The sequence below is a fragment of the Xiphophorus maculatus genome, chromosome 2, assembly GCF_002775205.1.
Source record: "Xiphophorus maculatus strain JP 163 A chromosome 2, X_maculatus-5.0-male, whole genome shotgun sequence".
In the NCBI taxonomy this organism is placed as follows: Eukaryota; Metazoa; Chordata; class Actinopteri; order Cyprinodontiformes; family Poeciliidae; genus Xiphophorus; species Xiphophorus maculatus.
Genome location: NC_036444.1, coordinates 17,403,282 through 17,417,973, shown reverse-complemented (window position 1 = coordinate 17,417,973; position 14,692 = coordinate 17,403,282). Strand labels below are relative to the sequence as shown.

The following is a 14,692-nucleotide window of genomic DNA, read 5'->3' as shown; positions in this document are numbered from 1 at the left end:
GTCATTCAGTGATCAAAGTGTTAGATTTTTTTTTTTAATCTACAACTAAAAGTCACAAAACTGAATATACGTACTTATGTAGCTGGGGTGGAAAAAATGACCTAAGCTATTCAATGTAAAGCATGTTTATTTGTGGCACCATTCATACAGGACAAATCAAAGTGTTCTGCAAAGAAAATATAAGTAAATTAAAGCTCACTTTAAAAGACAAAAACACATAATAGGAAGTAAAGTAGAATTCAAGCATTACACAAGAAATAGGAAATAAAAAGTAAATACAAATACTGAAAACAGTTCAATTAGTGGATAAGCTGAAAGAGTAAGAATTGTTACAAAATAAGCTGCAATAGCAATAATGTTTTCAGATGCTGCGCACTTTATGTCCTTCAGAGTTGTTTCCAGACACAAGGAGAAAATGAACCCTAACTCCACTTCTCTTGATCTGGTCCCTGGATCTTTACGTCTGCATGTCTTTTGAGAGTCATAGATGGTTCATATTGTCTCTGACATGCAAACAAAACAGGATTCATTACTTATTATTTCTATAACAATAGAAAATATATGATTTTGATTTAAGGACTGGTGTAAATTGATCCATTTTCTTGGTATTGGTCAGGACTTTGACAGCAGTATTTTTGGATGAGTTTGAATAACGATAGTGATTTTTAACAAAGACAAACAAAAATCTAAGATGTTGAAAGCAAAATCATGCATCAGTTGTCTGTGTCTTGTTTCAATAGAAAACCCTTGAGGTATGATGATTTTGAATAAATCTTAAAATTTACATTTGAGTACATCATTTTGGATCTAAATAATTTACTTATTTTTGTAAAGTAAAAATAAGCAGTTTTTTGCTTTACAAAATACACATTTTGTAAAAAAAAAAAAAAAAGCAAAAAAAAAAAGCATACCATCTGATGTATTTTTTCTTCATCAGGTGGGATCTGAACCAATCAGAACAGTGCCAGACAATCCCTTTAACTTTTCCAGTCTATGAGACATTTTATCATGGTTAACTGTGTTCTTAGCTTTAACTTAACCTGTTGTCTAGTAATATTGATTAAACATATTGATTTAAATCAAACATATAAGGGCTCATCTTGGCAGCCTGATGATCAATGTGCTTTTAGCACTGTTTATTCCCACTTTTTGTAATTCTTAGTATGAATTTCGTTTCAAATTTCCACTTAGGCGTTTGATCAGTTTGCTCCTGTCTACCCTGCAGCATCTGCTCCATGTTAACTTACACTGCCCTCTAGTGGCTGAGAGATAAATCACACACCCTAACAGAAAAATCAAAGCAAAGCAACTGCCTTGGATCATTGTCGCTCCCAGGTAAAAGAACTGGAAAAGACAGCATGATTATGCAGTTTGTTGGCCTCACATATAGATCAACACCAAGTCGGATTGAATCCTGAATTATCATGGACTCTTGGATCATCAACACTTTAATATTTTAACATAACCTTTAAACTTTTAGAATTAACATATTTTTTTTACTTTTGTTTTCAGTGCTAATTCAAACAATGTAATGTAACTGTTTACACTGTAGGTAAGTAGAAAGCTCTATGGTTGTGTAATTTAAAATTTAAATGAACCACTTATGCATTCAGTCCTTGGACGAATTTTAATAACTGTAATAATATTTGACCTACATCGTAATTCGTGATGACTGAGATAATCACAGATTCCTGCTAGAATCCTCAGATCCTGCTGAGAGAATTCCCACTTGTGTGGCGATAAACCCTGAATGTAAAATAATGTTTCAAATACAAATTGCATCTGGCCATTGCCAAAAGGTGGCAGTGTGGCTTCATGCAACCGCTTCATCTCTAAGGAATCTGACCAGATCAAGTTTGACTGCATACAAGGAGACGTTCGGTAGAATTAAGGTGGTGAGGATCTTTTATTCACTTCGAGAGGGTTTATCTCATGTGGGTAGTACACCAAGACTCATGAATACAAATGGATAAAACACGAGGCTCTTTGAAGACCTACAGGGTGTTAAAATCCTCTTTTTGGTCTCTTATATGTCTTAGCGTGATGCATTATGTAGGTGTGCAGACATATGGAAAGGACACGTCAGTTCTATCAGCTGCAGGCAGCAGCTCAGTGTGCTTCTCCAGAGACTCGCTCCAGTGTCACACTTGCTTAATTCCAGTAATGTTGCCCAATTAAGTATGATGTAGGGTTGCCTGCTGGGACCCTGACGTTTTGAGTTTATATTGAAGAGTCTCAGCCACTTAGGTCAGATGGCTACAGGCTCTCAACATGAATAATTAATCCCAAAATTGACCTTGCTCTTATCAGTGGCTCTTCTTGCTGGTAGCAGTTAGCCTAATATGACAAGAACAGCTGCTCGAGTTTATGAATGTTATCATCGTATGAACATTGCAAACACATGAAAGGTGTTATTTTAATACCATGAAAGTGATAAGACGTCCAATGTAAATCTCATTTAGCTGATTCATGTTTGAAGATGAAGGTTTGCTTGAACTTCAAAACAAAGAAAAAAGAAAAAAAAAAGCGGAATATTTGAGCATGACGAATGTGAACGCCTGTTTGAACAAGACCGAGTTTGAAATATTATCAAACATACTCATTTATTTAAAAGGAAATAGATAATACAAATGAAACAATTTTCATTTTGCCACATAAATGATTTCATGAGTCATTAACAGCGCAAAGAATCCAGTTTTCTCAGAGAAAACTCATTTGGCCCGCCGCTTGCAAACATTTCTTCTATGAGCTTTATGACATGGGTTGCTTTGACACAGGGCACCTCCAAAAAGTGCTGTCTGTGAATTAAATACTGTACAGTGCAATTCCAAATAAACAATACATCACATCTGATCATTCATTGGTAAACATCTTTTATATCAAAGAACATAAATCTTCAAAGTTTCTTCAATACAGTAGATTTATAAGAGAATTCACACAGACTCAGCGCAGTCTTTCCAATCTTAAAGTACTTCACATTTAATGACCTCCCTTTGGATTTCCGCCATTGATTTCTGATTAATGTTGAGGGGTTTTTTCTGGGTAACCTCCAGTTCTGTTTCTCAGAGCGCAGCCTCACCCATTCTTCTCACACTTCAGCTGCCCTCTGCTCTCCTTAAGTTTGTCCTTCTGACTGTCCGCAGTCTTGGACTCTCCTCTTAGGTCACACATCACGGCTCGAAGGGTTCTAAATGTGTCCATCCGGGTTATCTGGGCGGCATGAAGCTTCACTTCCGAACCCTGAGATGCACTGAGGGAGCTGAGGGAGCGCACTGAGGACAGGTTGTGCTCCTTTCCAGAGGGACGGCGCGGCGTGGTCATGGTGCCGGGGTCCTCCGTGTGCTCCATGTCTCTGATGACCTCACACAGGTAGCGAGCCAAATCTTGGCTGGAGAAGGAGAAGGCTCTCTGAGAGCGGCGGAAGGTCAGAGGGGACGACAAGGTTTCTGCCTCTGAGGGGGGGATGGCCAGACGCAGGGCAATAGCAGCATTGCCATTTCCATTTGACATCCCCTTCTTGTTGTTGTCTTGAGAAAGCTTAGTCTGTGGGTAGGAGCTGGTGTTTTGTGGATAGCTGTAGCGGAGGGATTGTGCGGGGCTGGGCTGGAGGGAGCGCTGCAGCTCCACCATGTTAAAGGCATTCTGTGACAGCAAAGACAGAAAAGGACAAAACACAATAAAATATAATTTTTTTTTAATATATCTAGCCGATAAGAACAATGCTGCACACGCCATAATGACCAATGCCATTTTGTCATAGTGCATAACAATTTAACCAGTGTGGCTCGACTGATGACTGTGGGAGTAAATGAGCCTGTTACTTAGAGTAAGATGGGAATCCTCAGCATAGGAAGGGAAATTGGCAACAACAGCTCCTCTGATCAGCCAAGTAATTAATTATCTGTGTGAGGAGATGGTGTTCTGCTCTTACCAAGCCTATTAAAACTGAAGCATTAACAGCTATTGGTGCCTTTTTGCTTAATTTCATCTAATTGACTTGCATCCCTCGATCTCCAGGGGACTGATATTTGGTTATCATTTTGCAGCAGAGAACATTTTATATGAAATGTTAATGTTTACTTTCTCAACTGTGTCCTTTTTTGTGTACTTAGTCCCAAAATGTACTGTGATGACATTTATAATGCCTTGCAAGAGTTTTCAGTATATCTTTATACATTTTGTCACATTACAACCACAAAGATTAGACAAGCTTGTTAATAACATGATAGACCAACACAGAGTAGCATAATAATCAAGTGAAATGAAAGGATATTTGGTCTTCGGTGTATTTTTGAAATACACTTACGACACTAAAGTAGGTGAAATGTTATTTTGCCCCTTTACTCTAGAAACACTAAAAAAATGAAGTGCAATCAATGCTCATTTGGAAGTCACTTTAATTAATACTATCTCACTGCGTGTTATTTAAACTCAGTATTAATTTGTTTGTTCAAGAGCAATTATAAACAGCAGCACAAACACCAAAAATACAGAACAATGACAGGTAAGAGAAACACTTGTGGAAAAATTTAAAGTACAGTTTTTATAAATTTAAATGTATAAAAACTAAGAATATGGCACTACTACAAGCCTGCAAAAAATAAGGGTATCAAGATGGGCAAAGAGAGCATTAATCAGACAACATTTACGAGCTCAATAGTAACTCTGGATGATTCCTTAATGAATATGGGAGAAAATTGGTTAGTGGCAGCAAAAGACTTGAGTCTGGGGTGAAAGTTCACTTTCCACCAGGGTAACAATACTGGACACTCATCCAAAGCTACAATGCAATACTAGAATCCAAATGAGAACCAGTCTCAAACTAAAGCTTATAGTTTCTAACCAATCTGATTGAGTTCATGCTAAAAAATTTAAAAATCAATGGGTGAAACTAAAATATTTATTCCAAAGACTTGTGATATTACAGCAGAAGTCAAATGAAACACTTTGAAGATTGTTGAATTTTTATAAAAGTTCAAATATCAATATAATGTCTGCAAGTCACTGTTAAGTACCGAGCACTTTTAGGTACTGTTTCCATGTTTACAAGATAGACTGGGTATGCATTTACCTGGTCCTGTTCGCCACCACCTTCCTCGTCATAGTTGAGCACATTTTCTCGGATATCCTCCCACTCGCCGTGGTGTGCAGACACATGGTAAACACCCTCCTTCAGGCCCTTGTGTCTCCTCCAGCAAGAGTAAAGAAACAGCCCCAGCATCAACACTGAGGGGTGCCAGAGAGCGTGTTAGCACAGCAGGGAGCACTCACGCATAATTAAAATGAGAAGCTAAGCAGCAAAACGACATACTTTTGGATGAAAAAGGAATGAGAGCGGAAAGTTGTGATACAAATTTTAAAACTCTAGTTATAAACACCCACTCTAGCATTTCCATGTCAATTAGTACATTTTTCATCAAAAGCACTAAAAACAGCTGACATTGTTTGAAACAAATAACACATAATGCATCCCAAATACGAAAGCAATAACACTCATTCAATCCGAAAGGCCTGTTGGCTACCTTGGGCATACAGTTAAGAGGCACTAATGGAACAAACGTGGAAATGGAGGCACCAACCTTTCCACCCATTCTCTTTGATGTTGCCTCTCTGTTTCCTGTCTTATCAAAGACCGCAGCTCCTTAGAAACCTATTAAATAAATTTGTACTCCTCCCAGCTTAAACTCGGAGCCTCAGTGGCTCGGCTAAACGAGGGGAGGAATACTGCGGAAGCTGAACAGGAAAAGGTCCTGAAGCACACACATCAATCATATCTATTGTGTGCTGAATTATACAACATGCTGGACTGACCTTTAAAACCCATTAATCTCAACCAATATTTTCACCCTGTTTGCCATCCTTCATGTTCATTTTTTTTCTTCTTCTCGCTATCTGTTTTCACTACTTTGAATCTTTTCTCTGTTCTTGCTCTCTGTTTTAAAGTTGTTGTTGCTGCGTGTTGGAATGTCCTTCCCTGCATACTCCCCTTGTTCTCACTCATTAAGTCTCTCCCTGTTTCTGTTTTTCCAGTACCTCTCTGGCCTCCTCTGGCCTTAGCTTTTATCTCGCTCACAAAATGGGATCCATCTCACCTGGAGTGTCTTATGTGGAGTGAGCTAAGTACTGGTTTAATTGAAAATCTTGAGAGAAATGTGAGATAATGACATTAGTCCAGGATTTTTAAAGTAATTGCTTTGAGGGAGAATAATATAAGCAATGACTCTTTTTAGTCACAAGAGCAGAAAAACACAACTCCTACAGAGGTAATCTGCACAAAAAAAAGAGGTGAAGGAATCCTTTTTTTTTTTTTACTGAAAATCACTGCTTTTTCTCAGTGAGGAAGAGAAGCTGTCTACTTTTAAAACTGGAACAAAACCTTTTATTGATGAAACAGAGTAACTTATGTTAACCTAAACGATCTCTGTAGCTGCAATAGGCACACAGGACATACTGAACACTTTTCTTCACTGTGCTACTTTCTCCTGCTACTCTCCATTTATGCCTGACTTTCAATTAATTGCTGATATTACCTTTGCTTTTTCTATCTTCTATTTTATTTCTACAGAGGCAACACCTGACACAGCTTTCCATCCAGCTGTGTCACCTTTCTGGAGGAAGCCATCACCTGAGGTATTGGTGTCAATAAATTTCTGTTCTCTCTCTCTATGGATGATACAATTCATTAAGTCTTTCTTGCCTTTAACCTTGCCACTCTTCTGGATTATTTCCACAAAGCTCCTCCTTGGAGCTGCAGTCTCCTGCCAAGCTTCCACCTCACAGGACAACCCTCCCTCACAACTCCCCCAACCAAACACCTGGTGGAACTGCGCATCTGCTGAGCTCATCATACGAACCATTTCTCAGTTCAATACTCCTGAGAACGGTGGTAAACAGGATAAGGTAGGAGCACTGTTGTGATGATGTGCTGGAGGAAAGACTAGGAGCTTCTTAAAGAGACACAGGCCCAATTTCAAGGAGTCAAATTTTGTCTAAGTCATGTTTAATATATACAGAATTTTTATTACAATTGAAGGTAACATGATTACTTGATTTTACTATGTGCCTGGAAAATACATAATACCACCCCTTGAAAGGTTTTTAATCAAATACTAATTTCAGTGTCTTTATTTTACCAGGCCTCTTTCAGGGGATCAAGCTGAACACTGACCAGGCTAAGAATATGTTAATATTCATTTTCAATAGGTGTGCATTTACTCCAGGTCAGACCCCTTGTTATATATATATTTTCTGAATAAAATTAATTCATCTGAGCATTATTGTGAGCAGACTGAATTTATTTGCTCTGCTTTTGTTTCAGAGTTAATTTTCCATTATTTGCTCATTTTATATGAATCACTCACTCCCCAGTTGTCATTGTATATTGCACACCTTGGTTGCTGCAAATTCAATTATTTGATGCAGTCAAATATCCTTACTATGAAAGCTTTTTGAGAACCAACATCATTCTAAACTGAATTTCACTTACTTTATGACAGCTATGTACTGTAACTTGGATCAAATGAGAATGCATGTTTTTGAATCTATTTCTGTCCTTCCGATTGGACTGATATGAGTATATATTTCTGTGTATAAGATGAATCTGTTAGTGTCAACGTGCCTTCAGGTGAGAATTATTGTGAATTGCTGCTATATAGATGAGGTGAACTGAACTGGATAGGTTGTAGTCGGTGGAGTGAAAATGCTACACACTTTTATTTTTTATGCTCCTCTCATTTCAGACAGAAAAAGATTTGAAGGATTCCTATTAAATCCCCAACTGACCGTCCTCTGTATGAGGTGGAGGAGAGAGCAGTATTGATCAGCTGACCTGGCTCCTTGACTGTTAACGCCTGAGTAGCCTTGAAGAAAACACCAGAATCTTGATAAGGTGCCAGCCCGACGGCAGCTCTTATCCTTACCTCCAGGATTACCTGGCCTTCTAGGTGCAGCCTGCGGGCCCCTTCCCTCTAGCATTACCTGAGCTGCCGTTAAACAAATAACTACAGTGGAGGTGTAAGATGGACGCCAGATTGAGGCTAAACTACAGCCCCCTCCATTGCAAGCATCCAAAATTAGATATAGGTAAACAGACACTGGTTGCTCTATACCTGTGGCAACTGCAACACAGTAGAGTGCGAGTGAATGTGCAGCACACTCCAGTGAGATCAATATCCCACAGGGTAGAGCACAAACATCGCAGTCATTCGTCAATCTATAACACTGCTGCTCCTCTGCCCTCTAACCACTACTATGAACAGGGCATTATGATGTTAGACTGGACTGGACTGTGCATTATGAATGAATGTGGAGAAAACTGTAATCAAGCACTGAATTTAACTATTTCGCTGTGCCTCCAGTCTGAGAGCAATGAGGGGAAAAAATGAGCTGTGAAACAGATTGAACATCAGTGGAAAAAGAGGTAAAATGGGAAGAAATAAAAACTGATGAAGATGGAAATGAGACAGGTGACAAATGAGGAAGAGTTGGGAAATAATTTATTTATACGTTTTTCAGGGATGAGGGGGAAAAAATAGGCGGCACTTTACGCAATGGCTTTGGAACCGAGCCAATCTGGACAACTAATTCCTCTATTCATCAAAATACACAGTGTCAGAGTTCATGTTTGACTAATGAGCATTGGTCAGACGATTTTGTTCGGTCAATAACCTCCACCGATCTCACACACTGCTTGGCCTGGGATGCTGCATGTAAAACTTAATAATGGATGATCATTTTAACTTTTAATGCACGTTGAGGCGGAGTAAGAGTCCCCTTTAATCTAGCATCCAGCCAGCAGCCTTAGCTAAGCCCACTGCAGTGCATTTATAGAAGTGGTTCTTGTGGTGATGAGCCTGAGGATCATCATTAAACAACTGTTGTTTGTGCTGTAAAAGCAGCTGTTTTCTAAATTAAAGGACAGGACTAATTTTATTTTCGAACACAACTAAATATTCTACTTGCTTCCAGTTGAGGGAAAAGACTTGAGTTGTTTTATTATTTTTTCTAACCTGTGAAAATGTAATTACACTCACCAACGAGTGTTAGTCCTGATCCAAATTACATTACGGAGCAACCTACGACTCCTGCTGAGGTGAAAATTTTGCACGATGAATATAAATGCCTCATCTACAACCACGGACAAACTGCTTCAGTGTTTTTCTTTTTAGGCTGGCATTGCAAGTAGCTCATGAATTTCCATGAATGAGGCCAAGGCCACACCTCATCAGCTTTGAATTAATTATCAAATATTGCAGACAACTTTATGTTTCATTGGAAAGTGTCAGAATAACTGATCACCTAATACCGGCCACATGGCCCTTGAGGGAACGTCGAGTCGGCTATAGGCAGGGACAGTATATTGAATTGCCGAGGCGTTTCATATGACACAAAGACTCATAAACAGCAACACAGCCTTTCAGAGGGAAGCCAGTCCAACAACATGTAGGCTATATGTCTTTCTATTTTTGTGAGCACCAAAAAAAGCACAAGATTCCTTATGTGATCCCAACACAATTAGTTTATCCGTTTCCTCGACCTTTACAGAATAGAACTTTCCATCTATTTTTTTTTTAACAATTGGAGTAGAAATATTTTTGCATACTTATTTAAAAGAAAAAAAACCCTCTGGCAGCAGATGTGGGAAGATATTGAATCTTGATCCTATTAGGTCTTAACACAGCTTATGAAACCATCAACCATGCAGTTTTATTCATCTGTTTACACAAGGAGGGCAAGTGTCATCAGTTCAAGTTAAGAGCTGAAATATCATTTGAATAATCAGTTATCTGATGCCCTTTGTGTTGCCTGTTAAACAATTTAACTGATGTTCCTTAGTTCACTAGAGCTTGGTATGTTGTTAATTTGCTCCTAAACTCTTAGACCTATAAATATCACTGGCTATTCTCCTGCCTATTTTTTAAATTTTATGGACTACATGAATAATCACTGCAAAGATAAGGCAGTGATTATCTATGAAAGAGATGACAAAGAGAACCTCTGTTATGAGTGCTCTTTTTAAGCTGTGCAAAGAAAATTTCTTTGCATGCCTGTACAATGAGAATTAAAAGATATTGAAGGAAAATATAAGAAAACATCACTGCCTTCCCTTTGAGCTTCTTACAAGACCTTATGTGGACCTCATAAGTTTTTTTACTCTGTGCGCAGTCTGGCGGGGTCACACTGACCCTGTCTGTGCTTTTACGAGAATATTTTTCTGTGTGTGTGGTTTCAGAAGCTGACGGTCTGACGGGACAACCACCCGGCTTCTCTGCTCTCCGATCACGACTTTTGCTGTGCTCCTTAGCATCACGTTGAGACCCCGGGAGGGTTAAATAATGAAATAACTTTTTGGTTCGATTGTATTAGTCACCCACCTACGGTGGCCCTGAGGTGCAAACCACTTCAACAAATTGAAAGCACAATTACAAATTACAAAAGCACTACAACATTAACGAAAGCACTACAACATTAACAAAACGGAAGAGGTATGTCCCAGTGGGAGACCTAAGAAATCGCTGATTGGACTACAGCTCGTTTTTACTTTTAAACTGGAAGTTATTCTGGCTTTATCATGTTTTTTAAAAACATGAATGTTATCGGTGATCCAAAGCCTCTTGCCACAACTGCTACAAAAGTTTGGTGACGGCTCAACCAGGTCTTTTCCACAGTTTGAGCAATACATGGCGACGTGACCGTATTCCTGCTTGCTTTGCTTCTCATTAAAACGAAGCACCCCAGAGTAACTTCCGGTTCAAAATTAAAACGAGCTGTAGTCCAATCAGCGACTTCTTAGATCTCCCACTGGGACATACCTCTTCCGTTTTGTTAATGTTGTAGTGCTTTTGTAATTTGTAATTGTGCTTTCAATTTGCTGAAGTGGTTTGCACCTCAGGGCCACCGTATCCACCTGATTACTACCCGACCTCTGACCTTTAGCATTAAGAAATCAATGAAACAGGATTTATCAAACCTATTTTCATTTTGGGCCATATTAAGATCATGTATCTCAAAGGGCTGATTGTGGCAGGGAATATTGATAAAACGACCCACTAAACTGTTAAAATATGACCAAATGGCTGTCTCTGAAATTGATAAGTATTTCTTAAAGTTAAATAACACTGAACATCCTTTTACATTGATATATTTGGCAGCACACAAATAAAAACTGATTTATCTGATCAAATGATATTTAAGCACACAATTGTTATATTGAAGGTTTTAGTCATGTGACCCTCAAGAGTATAAAGTGTCGAATAAAAAGTGGCACATCATGCAAAAATTTAGGCAAATTTCAGCAAAGGGTGAGAAATGGATTCACTGGCATCTATCCATGCATAAAGGATGACAAAGCCATTTCTAGGGATCAGGAACTTCAGCAAACCACAGCGACAGCAATTATCCACTAATTAAGATAATATGGAACAGCTGTATACCTTCCTAGGAGTGCCGTGCCAGTCTAACAAAGTTTCTCCAAGGGCACATTGACAAAGTCTTGCTTTGAGCCTAATTTGCTCATCAAAACCCAAGTATTATATTTTTCATATTTACTGTACTTGCAAAGCTTCGCCCAACCTTCATTAACATTAGCATCAGCGATAAAACTCTAAACTTCAACTGCTCACTTCTCAGCAGGCACAAAGGAGAGAGCACATAACCCTCATCTTATAATTATTGATTTCAAGATTCTGCTCTTAAACTACAAAGCATTCAGAATCCGCTCTCCCATTTAGAGATCTGAACTCATGACCTCACATGTGTCAGAGTGCAGCCTTAGATCATCTGATGAGCCTTCAAAGAGAAACTTTTTGGTAAGGGCACACAATCTCCCACACCTTATATATTCCATAACTTTATTTTCTGTCGAAGCAGCTTTGAGCTTCTACATGATATCTTTCTATTCAGACAGATGGACAGACGAGCAAAATAACTGGGTCTCATTTTTCATATTTTGTCGAATTTCAACACAGTTTTATGTATTCTATTTTTCAACGAATGTATTCAGTTTTTTTAATTCATAATTACAACTGTGGGTCTTTTGGGTGATGTTTCCCCTAGTTTTGCACATCTAGCAACTGAAATGTATATCTATTCTTTGCAAAATAGCTTAATTTCAGTCAGGCTGTATGGAGACAGGATTAATTTACATGGTTTGGCACCAATGTTGATGTGGATTCAAGTCTGAGCTTTGAGAAGGCCATTATGATACTGCCATATTCAATAAATGAACCTGTTTTGATGAGGTTTGTATCAGATTAAGTCTTTTCAGATTTTAGTTTGAAAAAATGTTTTAACACCTTGTATCTTTTTGTTCCTTTTCCCAATAATGCACTACTCTATGCTGGTCTCTCACATAAAATCAAAATAAACTGCTTTAAATCAATAAACATATTAATAAATACCTGCAGTCAGAGCATGTGTGCAGGTACAAAGCTCCGATGCAGCTAAGATTCTATGCTTAGCTTTGTTCTCTTATTTAAAAAAAAAAAAAGTGAACATTAGCTTGAAGTTCACCTAAAACACTCTAGAGTGATAAAGAGGACAATCAAAGATGTCCCCACTCCGCTTTGTGCTCTATGAGCTGCAAAAAAACTAAAGTGCTCAATCGGGCGATAACTGTTTGATGAGGTAAACGATAAGTTGGCCAATTAGAAAGTTAAGGCAGAGAGTGAAACTGACTTCTAAAGTTTAGACAGTAAGAGACAGGAGTAAACAGACATGAAAAATAGAAAAGAGAAAGAATCTCAACAGAGTTTTTCTTAGTTTTCCTATGAATCACAAATGAGGACAAGCAGTGTTTCTCTTATCTCCACGCTTGCCTTCCTGTGTTTCCTGTTTTCACCAACAGGAAACACATAGAGAAACAAATCCCAGCATAACTCAAGAGATCAATAAAGCAACAAAATATGCGGCTGTGTACAGAAACAACAGAAGTGAGAAAAAAATAAAATAAAAAAAACCCAGCTGATATACAGATCAAGCAAATATTACATGATGGTACAGCGACAATGTAAACAACAATACAAGAAGAAAGATGGTAAAAAAAGAAATCAAGACAGACAATGACAATGTTTGGTTACCATATGTAGAAGAGGACATAGTCGATATAGCTACCTAGAAAGGCCATGACACAGATGCTGATGGCAAACATGGAGCTGAGGCTGAGGCTGCTGCTGTCCTCGCTGTGGAACACGGCGAGCGCCACCTCACAGTGCCGCCCTCGGTAGCCCTCGCTGCAGTGGCATGAGTAGCGGGACGGCGAGTGGGCCACGCATGTTCCGTGTCGACACGGCCGGCTGGCGCAGAGCGTGTAGATGCACACTCTGCCCGAGGAGGTCTCTCTGGTCATGTGTCCCGGAGGGCACCTGTGCAGAGAAGATGAAGAACTGTAAAACAGACACATGAGACACTTGGGAAGCTGTCAAATAATAATAATTTAAAAAAAAAATTTATTTTTCAGGAGTTATGGCATCTAAGGTGATGGTGTAAAAATAAATCCCTCAGGAGTTGCACCTCTTATACCAGATTCAAAGATATGTTCTTTGAAGGTTACAGAATGTTGACTGGAAATGAAAAAAAAATAAAAAGGAACAAGAAACCGAGACACTAAGATTGGCTTTGCAGCAGTAGTCCCCCAGTATATTTGTACAAACTATCCCCTGAATATCACTCATCCCTGCCCCCTGCTTCTCTGAGTGCTTTGTATCCCGAGGCTGTGCTGCAATCACAGAATATGGATGCCAAAGTCCCCACTGGTTTGGAGTGTTGAAATCACAGCAAAGAGACTTAGTGATCCTGCAGAGTTTAAAGGGCCAGCCAAAACTCTTACAGTCGCTGCTGGTATATGCTTTTCTTTAAAGTTGACTCAATATTTGACACTCGGCATGCAACTGGTCCACTCGGCCTCGTTGCCATCTGTTGGACAATAGCAAATCAAGAAAAGATAAAAAATTCACACAAAATTATCATACTAAGGATGCAAAACCTTCTTTCTCTGCATTAATTTATGTATGTTTTGTCATCTATTATTCATTAAAATGACTTTCATTAAAATGTCTTGCATAAATAACAGCTCTATGACTTCTAATTTTCTGCTATGAAATCAAGAATTGTTGACTTTGGACCACCTTAGAAACAAACTGTTTAGTCAGTCAGTCATATTCAGTTGTAAAATTATGACTTCCAGTTAAAATTCTGACTTCTTATACTGAGAAATGCAGCTTAAATCACAAACAAAACATGTTCCAGAAATATTGCCAAAATTGGATATATCTTGACATAGGATAGCCTAGTTCTTCAGTAGATTCAAGTGTATCTAAAAAAGAATAGAAAATTACAAAAAAGCGCAATATTTCTTGCCAGTCACCTCGGAAAGCGATACTTATCACTTATATATTATGTAAAGTTATCACACATATGTTGATATATTTCAATTTTAATGACTACAGAAAATAAAAATCACAAATTCAGTGCCTCAGAAAATTAGGATACTGGGGAAACGGTAGTAAATGAAAATGATGGTGTCGCATCCTAATCAGCCAATGAACTCAAAACACCTGCCTTGACAGATATCCAGAAGACGGTCATCAACACCCTGACTATGGTAAGCCACAAGAGGTCATTACTTAAGAAGCTGGTTGTTCACAGAGCAAGCACATTATCAGAAATTGAGTTGAAGAAAAGTATGGTTAGAAAA

At 38.5% G+C, this 14,692-nt stretch overlaps 1 protein-coding gene across 1 annotated transcript in view; it reads right to left on the bottom strand.

Annotated features, from left to right (window-relative positions):
- Positions 1 to 927: 927 nt before the first annotated feature.
- LOC102222875 (neural-cadherin-like) overlaps positions 928 to 14,692 on the bottom strand; it is a 132,810-nt gene continuing 119,045 nt past the window's right edge. Inside the window, exons 31-33 of the mRNA XM_014470322.2 lie at positions 13,111 to 13,361; positions 5,072 to 5,226; positions 928 to 3,642 (exon numbers count right to left, since the gene is read on the bottom strand). Of these exons, the coding sequence (XP_014325808.1) occupies positions 3,076 to 3,642; positions 5,072 to 5,226; positions 13,111 to 13,361 (973 nt within the window). The 3' untranslated portion in view covers positions 928 to 3,075. The remainder of the gene's footprint in view (positions 3,643 to 5,071; positions 5,227 to 13,110; positions 13,362 to 14,692) is intronic.